This window comes from Ascidiella aspersa, chromosome 8 (assembly GCF_963924565.1).
Source record: "Ascidiella aspersa chromosome 8, kaAscAspe10.2, whole genome shotgun sequence".
Classification (NCBI taxonomy): Eukaryota; Metazoa; Chordata; class Ascidiacea; order Phlebobranchia; family Ascidiidae; genus Ascidiella; species Ascidiella aspersa.
Genome location: NC_139454.1, coordinates 11792485 through 11807598, shown reverse-complemented (window position 1 = coordinate 11807598; position 15114 = coordinate 11792485). Strand labels below are relative to the sequence as shown.

Genomic DNA, 15114 nt, shown 5'->3' with positions numbered 1-15114 from the left:
TTTGTTAATTAAGTAAGCTTACGAAAATGGCAAAAAGATCATACAAAGAAGCGTTTTAAACTTTTCACACAACTAGACGGAAAACAAAAATGTGTGGTATGTCTAAAAGTTTTCTCGGCAGAATCAATGAAAATGAACAAATTGGAACGCCACTTAGAGAAAGAGAAAAATCATGGGTCGCAAGATTTACCAAAGTGAATTATTTTTTTAAATGGGTCGCCTTAAAAACGTGTTGGGAACCACTGTCCAACTGGACATTACTGCGTATTTGGCTGTATTATGTCGTTGGTCTTAATACTATGGTTTTATAGATTTTTCTGATTTAGGTATTGTTGATTTTTTGGTCTTATTGCGTGTTCCCATAGAGGGTGTAGCCTACAGTTGTACACTGTCTCCAGATTTCGGATTTAAATTTGCGGCTGGAAAATATGTTGTGTTGCAAGAGCAATAAGTTTTTTTACTTAGAGTAGCTATTTTCCCAAAAGCCAGTCGCACGCGCGGCTTTTATTTCCCCGCTGACAATAAAACACGCAGCAGGATGCCAAGTCGCTTCGCAAGACTTGGAAAATTAATAATCACATTCATGTCTTTGCACTAACATTTGAAAAATATGTTGCACATGACGTTATAAAGAAGTAGTTGTATGTTAAGAACACAACGCAATGAGTATGTTTTGTTAAATAGTAAAGTTTGACACATAGGGGCCATATGGCCCCCCCCAAAAAAAAAAAAAAATTTGAAATATTTTACTCTTAATAAATTTTTTGTAGCATTTATGAGCAGTATCACAACAGTCGATCAGAGACATGCCACACCTTCAATTGTGAAGTACTGTTCCGTCACAAACGATAGTTACTTTTTATTAGGTTTTTGCTCTGAAGCCAAATTTAGCTCCTTTTGAACATGGTTGGCGTCAGAAAATTCAGTTAGCTTTTTTGTAAAATCTTCCTAACTCTAGTCAAATTACATTGAGGTCTACTTTTTTGTCCAAAAAACATTCGTTTTAAGGTCTTTATGGGCCCTACCTTGCATCCCGATAGCATATTCCAGTGCCTTCCCGCCAGAGATCTTTGGCGTGGAATGCTTGCCCAAAATCACGCCAGTGACGTCATTTGGCGTGAAACATCGCTGCAACAGGACTGAAAACCAAATCGTGCACAATGTGCACTTGCGATATGTGCATGGCCTCGTGGATTTACCAAAACAAAATTGTCGTTTTTGGCTATATATTGTCCTATTTTGGCGTAGGATTTCTTTGTTCCCTTAATTGTTTTTGTGCTATATGCGTGCCATGACTCTTCAATTTTCTGTTTTTGTAAAATAAACTTTTGTGTTCAAGTTTTTTAAATTTAATTATGGCCTGACTTAACGTTGTACAATCACTCATTTTAAATGTATTTCATAATAAAAATGCTTGTATTTTTTAAAATGCAGTGAATCAGAGAGTTCGATAGAGCCACTATAAATTACGAAAGTTATTTTTAGGATTCATTGATCATTTAAAAACAAACACAAACAATCTAAGCCAGACCTTTTTTAGCTTACGGACCGGTGAAATTTCAAAACAAATTTTGCGGACCGGTGGACTTTAAAAATCAAAATCAACCCAAAATGTAATTACGACAAAAGTATGCAACTTAAAAGCAAAGACTGGAAACTTCAATTAAATTAGCAATTTTCTGCTGTCTTTCTTATATCATACTTCAACGACGTGTAGCCTACTTATAAACAGTTGGGCACAACACTGCTCATTGCAACGTATGGTAAGTCCAAAGTAGACAATTAACTTTATGTTACGTCACAATGCTGCAAATTACGGAACTGGCGAAGTTCTTATTTTGGTGAACAAGCTTTTAACATCTTGCATTTTGCAACTGAGATATAACATTGTAAATATTTGGCGGACCGGCAGAAAATTGACGCGGACCGGCGGTTGAGAACCACTGATCTAAGCAGACGTATCGCTATTCAATGTTCAACTAATTCTAACAATTTTTTTTTAAGTTAACAAATTAAAATGCAATATTTAAATATAAGGATTGACGCCTTTCGTTTAAAAGGTCCTATCAACATGCAATTGGGTAGGGGTTCCCAAAACGTGACATTTTATTCCGATAACCAATATTGTGGACAAAACGTATCACAATCCGATACCCAATGACGTCATAACCATGCCCACATAAGCAGAGTAGGTAAAAATTATGAACGTTTAAAAATACTTTTGCACGTTTAGTTACCTCCAGTTGTTAACTTATTTTTTTAGTAAATTTACCCCATATAAGCGAAAATCCATACAATTGGGACTCAATTAAAAAAATGAATTATAAAATGAATCGATAGAAAAATAACATGCATAATAAATTCACTCAATAAAATCGGAAATCCATAAAATTGGGACTCAATTTGAAAATATATAATCATAAAAAGAATTGCACGAAAGATAACATGCATTACTTCACTCGATCCGTTGCATTTCGAAGCAAAAAGGTCAACGACAGTTAGTGCATCCAAAGGATCAAAAAGTCCGACTTTTAGACTTTGAGGTCTCGGACAATGCACTAATTTGCCTTAACAATGTGCTTCAAAAGATTAAGTTTAATAATACTTGACCTATACCTAAACCCAAACGCTAACCAGCACCCAAACCCAAATAATGTGCATTGAATTAATAATTACATAAACGCTTGAGGCTCCAATACCTTAATTTGTGACGTAACAATCCTATGGTACCAGACGAGAAACTATCTCATGCCCGCCCGAGTTTGGGCTTTTTCACCAGCATTCAAATAATTATTACATTAACGCACATTATTTGAGTTTGGGTTCGGGTTAGCGTGTGGGTTAGGGTGGGTCAAGTGTTATTAATGCTATCTCACACTTTTTGTAATCTTTTGGGAATGTTCAGCGAATATTTTCAATTTATCTACGCCGGGAGTTTACCTAAAGGTCCAAATTAGTGCATTGCCAAGACCTCAAGGTCTAAAAGTCTAGACTTTTCTGCCATTGGATGCCCTAATTGTCGTAGACCTTTTTGTTTAGAAATGCACTAATTTCTAACGGATCGGGTGAAAGCATCATCGGAAATTTTTTTTTTTTTTTTTTTTTACGTACATTAGTGAAAGAGCGCCGTTATTTCTTTTACTGTATAACGTGTACTGATACATCGTAAGCTGCACATTGAGCGATAGTGCGCCAGGGTTGCCAGTTAGGATTTTTTAAAGCCAAATTTGAAAATTTAGGTTTTTTTTAACCTCTTTGGATTTTATTTTTTCCAAAAAAAAATTCAAATGAAATTGCACATTTCGGATCGCGTACAATCGTACATATCACAAGGTCACATTGCACAATGTGCACCGAACCGTGCACATATCGCAAGTGCACGTTTTGGTTTTGAGTCATGTTGCCAAAAAGGGCGTTTTTCATCAAACCAAGTATTTTTAATAGAAAGCTTGACAAAAAACATTCCACTTTCAGCCTAAAGATCGTAGGATAACTGCGAGCTTTTTCAAAGTTAAAAAAATCATGTTGGTTGGTATGTTGGGAACATGTTATGTTTGTCATGTTGCCATACCACACAAGTTTGAACCTTAAAGGATATTTATTTTCATAAAAATCAATTATATATAGCCTTTTATGTGTTTTAAATTTATTTAATTAATTTTTGGCTTTTTTTATTTACGGTTTGGCTTTTTTCAAAATTCTGGCAACCCTGGTCTGAAGTCAGACAGTCAGTTTTTGATCTTTGAATGGTTTTTGGGGTTAATCGTTGCGGCAGTTAATACAATGACATGACATGATAAGCTAAGCAAAAAATTTCAAACTATTTGCCCCCCATGGGTTTGTTGAAAAAAAAATTTAGGAGGTGCACTTTCTATACTTTTCACACTGGCATCTAAGTAGTTTCTACATTTGTTTAGCTGTATTTTATATTCACATAAGGTTTTTTTTTTAATTTCTTCCCAATTATTTAAATTTATCTATTTTATAGTTAAACCAGGCAGCCACTATAGGATGAATTTAGGAATGGTTGCTTATGTTGTGTGGATTGTGAAAAGACTACTATTGTTGATGTTGTATTTTTCTCAAATATTCTTATGCCCTCCAGCTTATATCTTTTGGTACATTACATTACAGGTTTGAAAGATATGTTTTATAAAAAGAGACTTGTATTTTATACTGGTTTAAATTATATTTAATTTGTAATAATCGTTTAATTTCCAGTACAGTGTTTACATGAGGCATAAGGTTTTGTTTCATGATACAATAAATGTCATGATTGTTTTGGAAATATTCCAGCTTTGTTGTATTATTTTAATTTGTTTAGCCCCTTCGTATTTTGAATCCACCTCTATTTTGGAAATTGGAAAGCTTTGTCTATGATAGCTACCTTGGAATTGTTGGAACTTGGGCTGATTTAAATGAGCACACAGGTAAAAACATACTAAACACAGTAATAAACAAAATTATGCATCAATACTTTGATATTTCACATTTTACCCATTATTTTAAGCAAATGTATGGTGATTTGATCTGATCCAATACTAAATTAAATCATTACTATGCTCAAACTGGCAAAATAGATAACATCAAAAATCTTAAAAAGTTTTTTTCTAGCTATTAGGCCCAAATTTGCTTAAGCGTAAAGAAGCTTAATTCTGTATCAGATCGGCACCCCACAGTAGTATCCGACAAGTACCAATTCAAACACTTGGCATCAGATATTGGATTTGAAAAATATTATCCAACATCCCTAATTAATAGCTAATGGACCATTTTTTTCTTGATGAATTAATTTTGGTATAATTCATGGACAATTGAAATTAGGTTAAAAAAGTTGTTGATAATTAACATTTTAAAAGAATGATGTAACAATATAATTTTTTATGAAAAATCTAGTGTATGAAGTGGGAGCAGATATCGATACCATAAGAGAAGACAAAGTACTACTAATAGCAAATCACCAAAGCCTTACGGACATTGGAGTGCTAATGAGATGTCTTCATGTAAGTGGTTGCAAGATTTGTTTTAAAGATGGATGTGTTTTAAATTAGAATTATTTTACTTCTAAAATATATTAAGTGTACCGCTATATTAAACAATATTAAAAAAATACAAAAAAAAATAAAGAATTGTTAAGCATAGACATTTCCAAATATTTTTATATGCATGAAAAGAAAGCCCTAATCTTTAATTGCAAAAAATGTAATACAATACATGTGAATTTCCTTCTGTAAATCTCAAAAAATATATAGTGGTAATAGTTGGTGGCTGTGTAAACAGAGTCATCCATTTGAACTCAAACTTGGGGCAAAAACTTTACAGTGGTATAAGTAATATATTTACATTACAACATGAATCATACAATATCTTAGTGTTAAATAACCGCTTATTCATACGTGGTAATTTTGACCATGTAGCTGTCCAAAGAGTTATATATGTGATACTATTATAAATGTATATACAATTTAGTCACGCAAAGTAATGCATCAATCTATCTGGATTATGGATTGGGTGCTGCAATTCTTTAACTTTGGCTGGGTTGCCAAATGCCACGGTGACTTTTTCCTTTTACAGGTAGTATTATTTTTTTCTTGATTTTGTGAACAATGTTTAAACATGCTAAACTGAGAAACTTGTACTATAAGTACACATCTTTATGCCAAACCGTAACAATTCTGAGAAGTTCTAATTGTTGATAAGTTGTTAAAAGTTGTTTGGTACAATTTGTCCCAGTTGACAAACTTTGCAGAAAGTATCATTTGGCTATTTTATTTAAATCTTATGCAGCCTGTTGATGCCAAACGCCTCAGTTATGTTAAAAGTTTGGACATTGAAAAGTCAAATACACAACAGTTCATTAACTTGGAAGCTCACTTGAAGGAAAATATGTTGGTTAGAGGGCACAAGTGGGTTATTCTTTTTCCAGAGGGTGGATTGCTATACAAACGGAGGCCAGCGAGCCAGAGGTATATATAACACAAAAAGTAGACCATCCCCCCTGTTGGCTTAACTTTTATAATTGGTAATTCCAACATTGCTCTGTGTCATGTTTTTTACTGTTTTTGTTTAAAGTTTATAAATAATTGCTAATATTTTTTTCTATCAAATATGTTTATTTTTATTGAAAGTTTAGGTTGAGTGGATATCCATGATAGTATGAACTAATTTTTAGAACAATCGACCAAACATTGTGTCGAAAATCCAGGTTTTTTATGTGCTATGTTATTTAAAGTTAATGTGAATGAAAATGTTGGCCTTGTCAGTTGTCACTTGGTTTAGGGCGACTTAAAGTAATATTGAAGGCATAATGCTGTTAATTAGCTCAAAGAGTCATAGTAATAGTAATTCAAGTTTTTGTTCATTTTTTTTTCTTTTGACAAAATGTAAGAATATAATTCTATTCCCTATGGATACAACATTTTTTATCAGTGTAAAATAGACCAACTTTTTGAAACAAAATTATAAAACCAAAAATGTGTGCATTACACACTCCTGTTACACTGAAATATTTGACATTGTTGAATAACTTTTATGTCCACTGATCTTCCTAATGTGTATGTACACAACAAAATATCTATATTAAAATATGTTTATATATCAATAGACAATGGAGAATTGTAGACAATTATATATATTTTATGAACAGTTATAATATCAGTATCCTTAGGTATGCTGAAAAACAAAAAATCCGCCGTTTGAATCATATCACATATCCAAGAACTGGAGCAATGGAATGCATCGTAAAAACATTAACGTCCCCTGAGCAATTTAAGTTCGGAAGCCAGCCAGAAGGTCAGTGGGGTGCAAATTAAGGCATCCGAGTCGGCCTCGGGACTCGTTTTGTTTGCTGGAGTTAGACTAGGGACTCGAGTAAGACTACATAAGTAATCCCTAAGTCCCAACTCCGATGTGCATAGTACAAAATTTCGAATTAATAACTTAATAAAGACCTGTACATACTGTCAATTGTTAAGGTGGAATAGAATATGGGGAATTTGCCAACCATGTATTGTGGTTGGATGAATTATATGGCACCCCTAGAGGATTCCTAAATATACACCTTATTTTAATTATGTAAATTGGTACAAGCTGTAGAATTGGAGCCAGATTCGGGAATCAACAAAATTGCACATTGAATCTGAAACTGAAAACTGTCTGCCTGCCCTTTTATTTCGATGAGTTAACATAATTTTCATATATTGCTAGCCCTAATTGTTTATCTTAAGATTGAATAGGACTTTTTATCACGTGCAATCATTTTTTTAAATTTGTGTTTGTAGTTATAATGGGCTTGCAGTCTTTGACGTTTTACATAATTTGTCGCACATGTTTAACAAAATTTGTCGCATCAAGTGAAGTTACCGTTAGCTGTAGGCTCTAAGCAAAGATGTGAAAAATTGTCTAGTTATCATGATTTATTATGTCAACCTATTAAAATAAATCGTGATCCCAAGTATGATTGGATACGCTTCATGCATTATAAGACAAATTTAATTTAATACAACACAAATATTTTAATGTTAGCATATTGTTTGTCTGAAAAAACAGCTTACCTGTCAGAATGCAAGCAAGTTTTATTAGTGTTTTGGGGTTAAACAAATATGTTCACTTTGTTCAGGTTTATCGCATAATCATAATGAGATATATTCTTGTAAACAGACAGCCATCCTCTTCAATGGATATTAGATGTTACAATTGCCTACAAAACACCAATGCAATCTTCTTTGCAATACTTTCTTGGTTTTAGTGGTAAACAGGAAGCAACATTATTTTTTAGGTTAGACTTACAACTATATGTTTTTTAATTTTATTTTTACTAGAAAAAATAATTATTATGATAGTCAAATGCTTCTGCTAGGATGATCGAAAATTAAGTTACATTTGCTGTATTTTTTTTTACATAACTTAAAACTTTATATTACTATTTAAATCAACTGCACAACATAAAACCCATGTGGCCCTGCATTACCGTTTGATGCCACTAGTATTTGGCCCACGATGTAAAGGTAGTCACTAGGCTAATGTTTACTAAACTATATTTCAAGTTTTACTCTTTAAATACAATTGTTCTTGGATTTTTTTTGTTTTTCAGTTTTAAGGAAATGTATTCAGTCCAAAAGTGGTGCATTGATCCTTTTATTTTAACTAATTTTTACACAATTTTGTTTTTAGAATTTTTCCAATCAACTCTGCCTGTGGATCTGCAGGCGATTCGAATGCATTACAAAAGGTTTCTTCAGAATGGTTGTACAAGCGATATCAAGAAAAAGAAGAACTTTTGGAGTATTTCAAAGATCATGGGTCATTTCCAACAAGTTTTATAAGGACTCTTTGTAAACCTGTAAATCATCTACAAGTTTATGGAATTCAGGTGTTTGCTGGTTTGACAATGTATGGGCTGTATTGTTTAACGTTATTAGTTTTGTGAAGTTTTGTTTTTCAAATTAAGGCCATAAACTTTTTTCAAGGTGTTTTTTTTGAAAGAACGACCTGCAATGAATGCCTATTTAATACTGACAAAAAACATAGCTAATTGTTGAAAAAATAAGACAACTAGCTGTTTAAAGTTGCACTGTTAGAAAGAAAAATCTTTTTGTAAAACCAATTTTTTCGTGTGTCTAACAAATTTACGTTAGATATTACATAAAGTGTTTGCTATTAAATCGTTAATAATAATAATAATTTCCATGAAAACAATGCCATACATAATTTTGCTTTAGGCTACTTATTACTACAGCCTGCAATCCATGGCGTTGCTCTAAAATTCAAACAAAAATGGCTCCGGTTCCAGATTAGACTCCACAAAAAATTTAAAATTGTTTTTGGCTTCAAAAAAATTATAAAAATGCCTTCGGCTCTGGCTCCAGAGCACATTCTTGGCTCCCGTTTCCTGGTAACAGTTTTAAAGTTCCACTGTGGGTCTCAATTTAGTGACCATCTATTATTATTATGCAAATTGTACTAGTTGACCAACATTTCTTTTCTTATATTTGTCTGATTACATGTTTTTAAGAACACAATTTTTTAAACTTTAAATTCACATTACAAAATCATACTTCTAAATTTATCTTATCGACCACTACTTGCATTATCTTCATTAGTACACTAACAGCTTGGTACTGAAGTGTTGCCATACTGTTGCCCTTTCCCAAGAATTCTACCCATTCGCTTTGTCGTGTTTTTGTACTATTTTAATATTTTGTTTTAGTTGCCTTACATGAGAGCCATGTGGATAAATGACTAAATATCTCAGTTTCTGTTCTTTGTTGTTAATATTTTTTTAAATTATTGGCCGTTGTAATCCACTGTTGAGCCTGTTGTTTGTCCACTACCTTCATTATAGTTGCCACTGGATTCAGCATCATTTTCCGTATCACTTTTACATGTTGCTATTTGATATGATTGAACTTTATTAATAGTATTTTTTTTAATGTTTTTATCGCCGATCGCTACTCTAGTTGTAGAACTAATTTGTTTTATTACGACAAAACGAAAAATCTTCGACCTAGATTTTCGACAAAATTTAGTTGTTCGTTTGTTTTTAAAGAATCTTGTGTTTGTCCTCTCAAAGAAAACTTCATTTTAAGTCAAATAAAACTTCATTTTAAGTAAATGCATTGAATTTTTAGAGAGATAAAGTATTAAAAGGTATGCTTGCGAGAGATTGTTGTGAGATTTGACTTGCTGCGCTAGTTTTATACAACTGTTTTGCCGCGAGTTTGCTGATATTGTAAAAAAACAAAAAGCACATTTTTAAACGCTATGGATCAGTGTTTCCCATTTTGTTTGTAGAAGCATAATGATTTAGTGTTATCAGTGATTTTCGACTTTTTTTGAGGGTGTGACTGAAGAAGCACAACTCTGATATGCAGGAACAACTGGTGGTAGCTTTTGTTTTTAAACAGAAGCCGACGTCCATTGTGTTAAACCAGTGATTTCGACAGGCGTTTCATTGAACATTAATCAAATAATATACTTCTATAGCAACATATCTGTAAATTTTTTACGGAACTCCGGTTGAAAATCACTGCCATAAGTAACTAGGGTGTTTTTTACCATCAGGCTGGCCCACTAGGGTGTCGCGGTCTAGACTTACTTAGACCCATCAAGCAGGCAACTTGGCAGTCCATAGCCTCTTTATCCTAAAAATGGTTTAGTCTGCAACTAATCAAAGGTTGGACAAGCCGGATGCAGGATTTTATTGAGGGGAGTCATAAAAAATATCTTACATATGACGTCACAACGTAAAATCACAAATCAAATAATGGGGCACTTGCCCCCCCCTGGAATTTCAAAATGCAATTATTAGTATTATTTGTAAGTGTAATATGTATTACTTATGAAGGTTAAAAATAATGCACACCATCCATTGCCCCCAGTGGCGTATCCACCCCCCTTTTTGTAAGTAATATTTTCGGTTTTGTCATGGTTTAGCAAACTGTTCGACGCGGCGTGCTTTTTAAGTAGTTGGGTCACACGTCTTGATATAATGCGAAGCCAAAATCGAGCGCAATACGCCGTTTTCGTCTTTAGTTTGGTCGACCGTAAACGGTGGATAGTTTTTCTCTTTCGTTATTTGTTTAGGTCAGTGGTTCTCAACCTTTCTTCTTTCGTGGCCCATTTACGTTGCAAAAAAATTGTGCTAGTTCCGTTCATGGAACTTAAAAACTGCGCTGCTAATAGTCGAATTATGTATGATTCTACCACAATTGAACACACATATTTTAAGGTCTTGGTTCATTTTTTGCCTAATGTTAACGATTGCACACTGTGGTTTCGCAGTTGGCGCCTGACAGGATTGTCGACGACGCACGTGCTCGCTTTTGCTGGACGTATTTGGCTGTTTCTGAGTTATTTCTATATCTTCTTGCAATCACCATTCTATGACGTCATACTGTCACTGTTTTAATGACGTAATTATTCATTAACGTCAGGCGAAAAATAGGGGAATTCCCTAAGTGGAAAATTCAGGACCCCTTTTTTGATTTTCTGGTTACGCCTCTGATTGCCCCCCCCCTGGAAAATTTTCTGCGGTCGTCTGGACTCTCCGTCTAATTTAGCACGTTCTGTAAGCATTATGGCTATTGTTTAATAACATGTAAAAACTTACTTGCACAGCTCACGAGACCTGTAAATGTTGAATAAAAAGTGCACACTTTTCACTAACATTGAAGTTAACGTAGAATGGTTTTGTAGGCTGTATTTTTCATTGAAACCTTTATGTTATTTTCTGTTTTATCTTGTATATTTATTTGTCTGCCACTTTGTTTTTGGCTACCCTGTTTGTAACTGTTGCGTCAAAATATATAGGCTAGTTATATTTGAGGGATATTATTAAACATTTGACTATAAGGCCTGCATCCGAACAACGCCTGGGCCGCGTGATTTACCAGGTTGATTTTTTTCTTTAAGCATGTATCCCCCAGCGTAGTTAATGATATATTGCTTTCTACGGAAAGCTACGAAAAAATTCGTAAAAAGACATGGTTGACATTTGTTAAAATTTGACATTTTGCAAGTGCCCCCCCTTGCCCCCCCGTGCGGGCGCCCATGCTGCGGTCTATGTTGCCCTTACCAAAAAAGTCGCCCCCCCCCCCCTTGCCCTGAAATCGCTCCGGCGTCCTTGAATATTGCGTTTATTGCAGTAGTTAACAGTAAGCATTTGTTTTTTCAATGAGGATTTTTCTCACGTTTGACGCAGTTTAGCACCGGGATTACGTATTTGCTTAAACATGACGCTATCAAGCAAGTCTAAGCAATTGTTGCTGCATCCTAAAGTTTTACGTTTGGGAGTTATTCTCAATTGACAAACGTCACGGGTTTTCGTTACTTAAAAGATGCATTGCATGCTTAGCCAAGTGTTGTGCGCTATAGTTAACCGACTTCACATCACATGATTTGAAATTTCTATTTAGTGTCACTTAGTTCAAACGTTTAGGCATAAGCAAATTTGTTATGACATTTACAAAAATATGTTTGTATTATTTATGTCATTTACGAAGACATTACGAATAATCGGTTAATATTCTATTTAACCTGGGCAACGCCGGGTATTTCGTTTAGTTAATAATAAACGCTTCAGGTCCCAATACCTCAATTTGTGACGTAACAATCGTATATGCTGTAGCGTAGCGCATCCTTTCATTACAATGGACGAGAAACTATCTTATGCCCACCCGAGTTTGAGCTTTTTTCCCAGCGTTCTAAGGTTAGGATTCGGGTTGGCGTTTGGGTTCAAGTGGGTCAAGTGTTAATAATTATATCTCACATTTTTGTTATCTTTTGTGAATTTTTAGCGAATGTTTTCAATTTATCTACGCTGGGAGTTTACCTAAAGGTCCAAATTAGTGCATTGCCACGATCTCATAGTCTAAAAGTCTTTTCTGCCTTTGGATGCCGAAATTGTCGTAAACCAGAGGCTACAAAGTGCCTGTGTTTTATCGTGTAAATTTCTAAAAACGCCTACTGCGGTAACAAAGAAAATAACGATAGCAGAACACACCACTTCAAATGAAGGCAATAGCCCTTCTAAAGTAAAGCGATTATCAACATCCCGACACCGGCAATTATTTTTTTTAACGCCTCAGGAAACACGCTGGCCACTCGAGTATGACAACCGGCGACGTTTGCTTGTTGGTGATGTGGCAAAGCTAAAAGCTGCAAAATGTCGCCGTCGGCTTTGGTTGTTCATTTATGTTACGTTAGGCCCTACGGTGAGCAAAGAGAATTAGTGTTGTTTAGTTAAAAGTTGTGTTTGACGTTTTTTAACGCCTTATACCTAATAACGTTGAGCAACGCACTTCTGGACTCCATCATTATAAAGTTTTACGTTTTTTTATTTTAGTTTACTCTAGCTGTTCGGATAAACTGCTAGATAAAACTGGATTTATTTTGTCAGTATATTACTATTTTGATGTCAAATACCGTATGGGTTAGGCCGCCACGACTGTCAACAAAACAAACAGTTATCAAGTAAGCTTTAAAAAAAGTAAACAGTGTTTTTTAGGAATAGTAATGCACTTGTGAATCTTAATACAGAAGATTTGTTTTAATTTATAAGAAGATTGTTGTGCTACAATTATTTCTTTAACCTTCTATTTACTTTTCAGCTAATAATTTTATCCTAATTCAAACCTAATATTGCAACAAAATGTCGCTGGGAGTAAAAACGTCTGCGATCGTGTCGCTGACACTTTCCCTAATGCTCTTTTCTGCTATGCAACTTTTCAAAGTTCAACTGGGATCTTCCGAAGGTTTTACTATCCTTGGCGGCTTTCTCGGCTCTGTACTGTTCATGCTTTTGCTGACCGGCATCAACAACTTTGAGTCGGTCTTGTTCGAGGACTATTTCCAGGCCAAGCTCTTCCCGGAGGTGTTTATAAGTGTCTTTCTTTCGTGTCTCGCTTCTGGATTAATCCACAGAGTTTGCGTCACAACCTGTTTTGTGTTTTCAATGGTCTGGCTTTTCTATATAAACAGGATCTCAGCATCAAAGTATCAAGCACCTGTTTCTGCTGCCGTTCAAAAGCCTAAAAACAAGAAGAGGAAGCATTAAGAAACTTTGTTTTATATTTCCCCTAATGAAGCACTTTTAGAAAATGCGAAGAGTAAATTTTTACTGACTTGGGGTTTTGTTTGGTGGTTAAAAATTGCTCCAATGCCAGAATTGTTACCTGGCATATTTTAAACTGACACCTAATTAAATTAAAAAAACTCATTCTTTTATGGAATTCTGTGTTGGCTTATTAAATAGTGTATGCCAACCAATTCTAATTTAATTGTTAATATGTCCTAAATTAATTGCTATGATTATTTTTTCTAAATTAATTGCTATTATGTAACTCTGTTATTTAGTTGTTCATATCAAACTATGTTCAAACATAAATCTCTTTTTTGTTTACAAATTGCTATAACAAATTATTTTTCAACAAAATAATTGCATTGCACCTTCATATTTTTAAAAGTTTAACAAATTTGGTTAATACATTGTTTTGTAAACAAACATTTTCTTAGTTGAATATTTTTTGCTTTTGTGTGTTCTGACCGAAATGTAGAAAGTATAGAGCAGTGTTTCTCAACCTTTTTGTTGTCGCAACATTCGCGACCCCCTTTACAGTTTTCAAAAGACTACAGAACCCCAATTTTAGTGTATTGCAGACAAACTAGTTTGTAATCATATACAATTAGGCAAAATATTCAAATTTTGAGTCCCAATTGTTTTAAAATTTGGCAAGGCTGTCTGGATTTACTTCAAAAGTATGCACAAGTAACTAAAAGTTTGGGCTATTTGCATCGTAAAACTTTTATCACAACTAGATAAGTTATTCAGGTAGGGAGAATGTTGTTTATAGAGCTTAGTGGCAAAAAGTGTCTTTGGTGGAGGGATAGTCACTGTTCCTTTTTGTATTGACTGAAAATATGCTTCGGCTCAGGGTGGCCAGATGGCCAAAATAAAAAAGGCCAAACTTACCTTAAAAAAACAAATTTACTACAAACTCGTTCAAGCCTATGTTTTTCCTAAAATAAAAATAAAAAATGCAATAAATGGCCATGCTGGTACGTTAAATTTCTCTTGTTGCAATTTTTTCGTTTTTTGTAAATTTTTCTTGGCATTTTTTCCCGTTAGCAAAATTGGCAATTTTTCTCTTTTTGTGTTAGTTTAATCCCTTTTTAACATAACACTCACAATTGTTTTGAATAAAACAAGAAAAGACTAAAAAAAGTCCTATTATAATTTTTTGGAAAAAATAAAATCCAAAGAGCTTCAAAAAAGCCTAAATTTTCAAATTTGGCTTTAAAAATTCCTAACTGACAACCCTGCTTCGGCCGTCAATTGAAACAATACAAATGGTGACGTCATAAACACGACTGGCTCAGTATCAGTACTTAAATCCCATCAACGCATTTATTAGTTTGTCGTTGTTCTTGCTCAGTATGCTGCTAGATGTTTTGTTTGTATTGCTTGTTTTTTTGTCAAAAAAGTTGCTTATTGAAAATGCTAGCCGTAGGATCGCAAACTAGTGCATTTGGCGTGACAGACAACGGCCAGCGGGATATAACTAGCATAACGCTTGGCGCTTGCTCATGCACACAAAAGCCATGTAGTAAAACTTT

General features: G+C 34.1%; 2 protein-coding genes across 3 annotated transcripts; both read left to right on the top strand.

Moving 5' to 3' along the window:
- The first annotated feature begins 3987 nt into the window (after positions 1-3987).
- LOC146136130 (acyl-CoA:lysophosphatidylglycerol acyltransferase 1-like) lies at positions 3988-9657 on the top strand. 2 transcript variants are annotated; one of them, XM_083395515.1, is made up of 8 exons: positions 3988-4118; positions 4325-4430; positions 4897-5003; positions 5470-5574; positions 5788-5966; positions 6668-6792; positions 7660-7777; positions 8173-9657. In XM_083395515.1, the coding sequence occupies exons 1-8, from the start codon at positions 4095-4097 to the stop codon at positions 8426-8428; spliced, it is 1020 nt and encodes a 339-aa protein (XP_083251641.1). In that variant the 5' UTR covers positions 3988-4094; the 3' UTR covers positions 8429-9657. The 2 variants fall into 2 exon arrangements, with proteins under 2 accessions (XP_083251641.1, XP_083251640.1); XM_083395514.1 differs by having other exon boundaries at positions 3994-4134.
- A 3456-nt stretch (positions 9658-13113) lies between these two features.
- On the top strand, positions 13114-14018 carry LOC146136129 (dolichyl-diphosphooligosaccharide--protein glycosyltransferase subunit KCP2-like). The gene has a single exon (XM_083395567.1). The coding sequence runs from the start codon at positions 13151-13153 to the stop codon at positions 13553-13555; it is 405 nt and encodes a 134-aa protein (XP_083251693.1). The 5' UTR covers positions 13114-13150; the 3' UTR covers positions 13556-14018.
- Positions 14019-15114: the final 1096 nt, after the last annotated feature.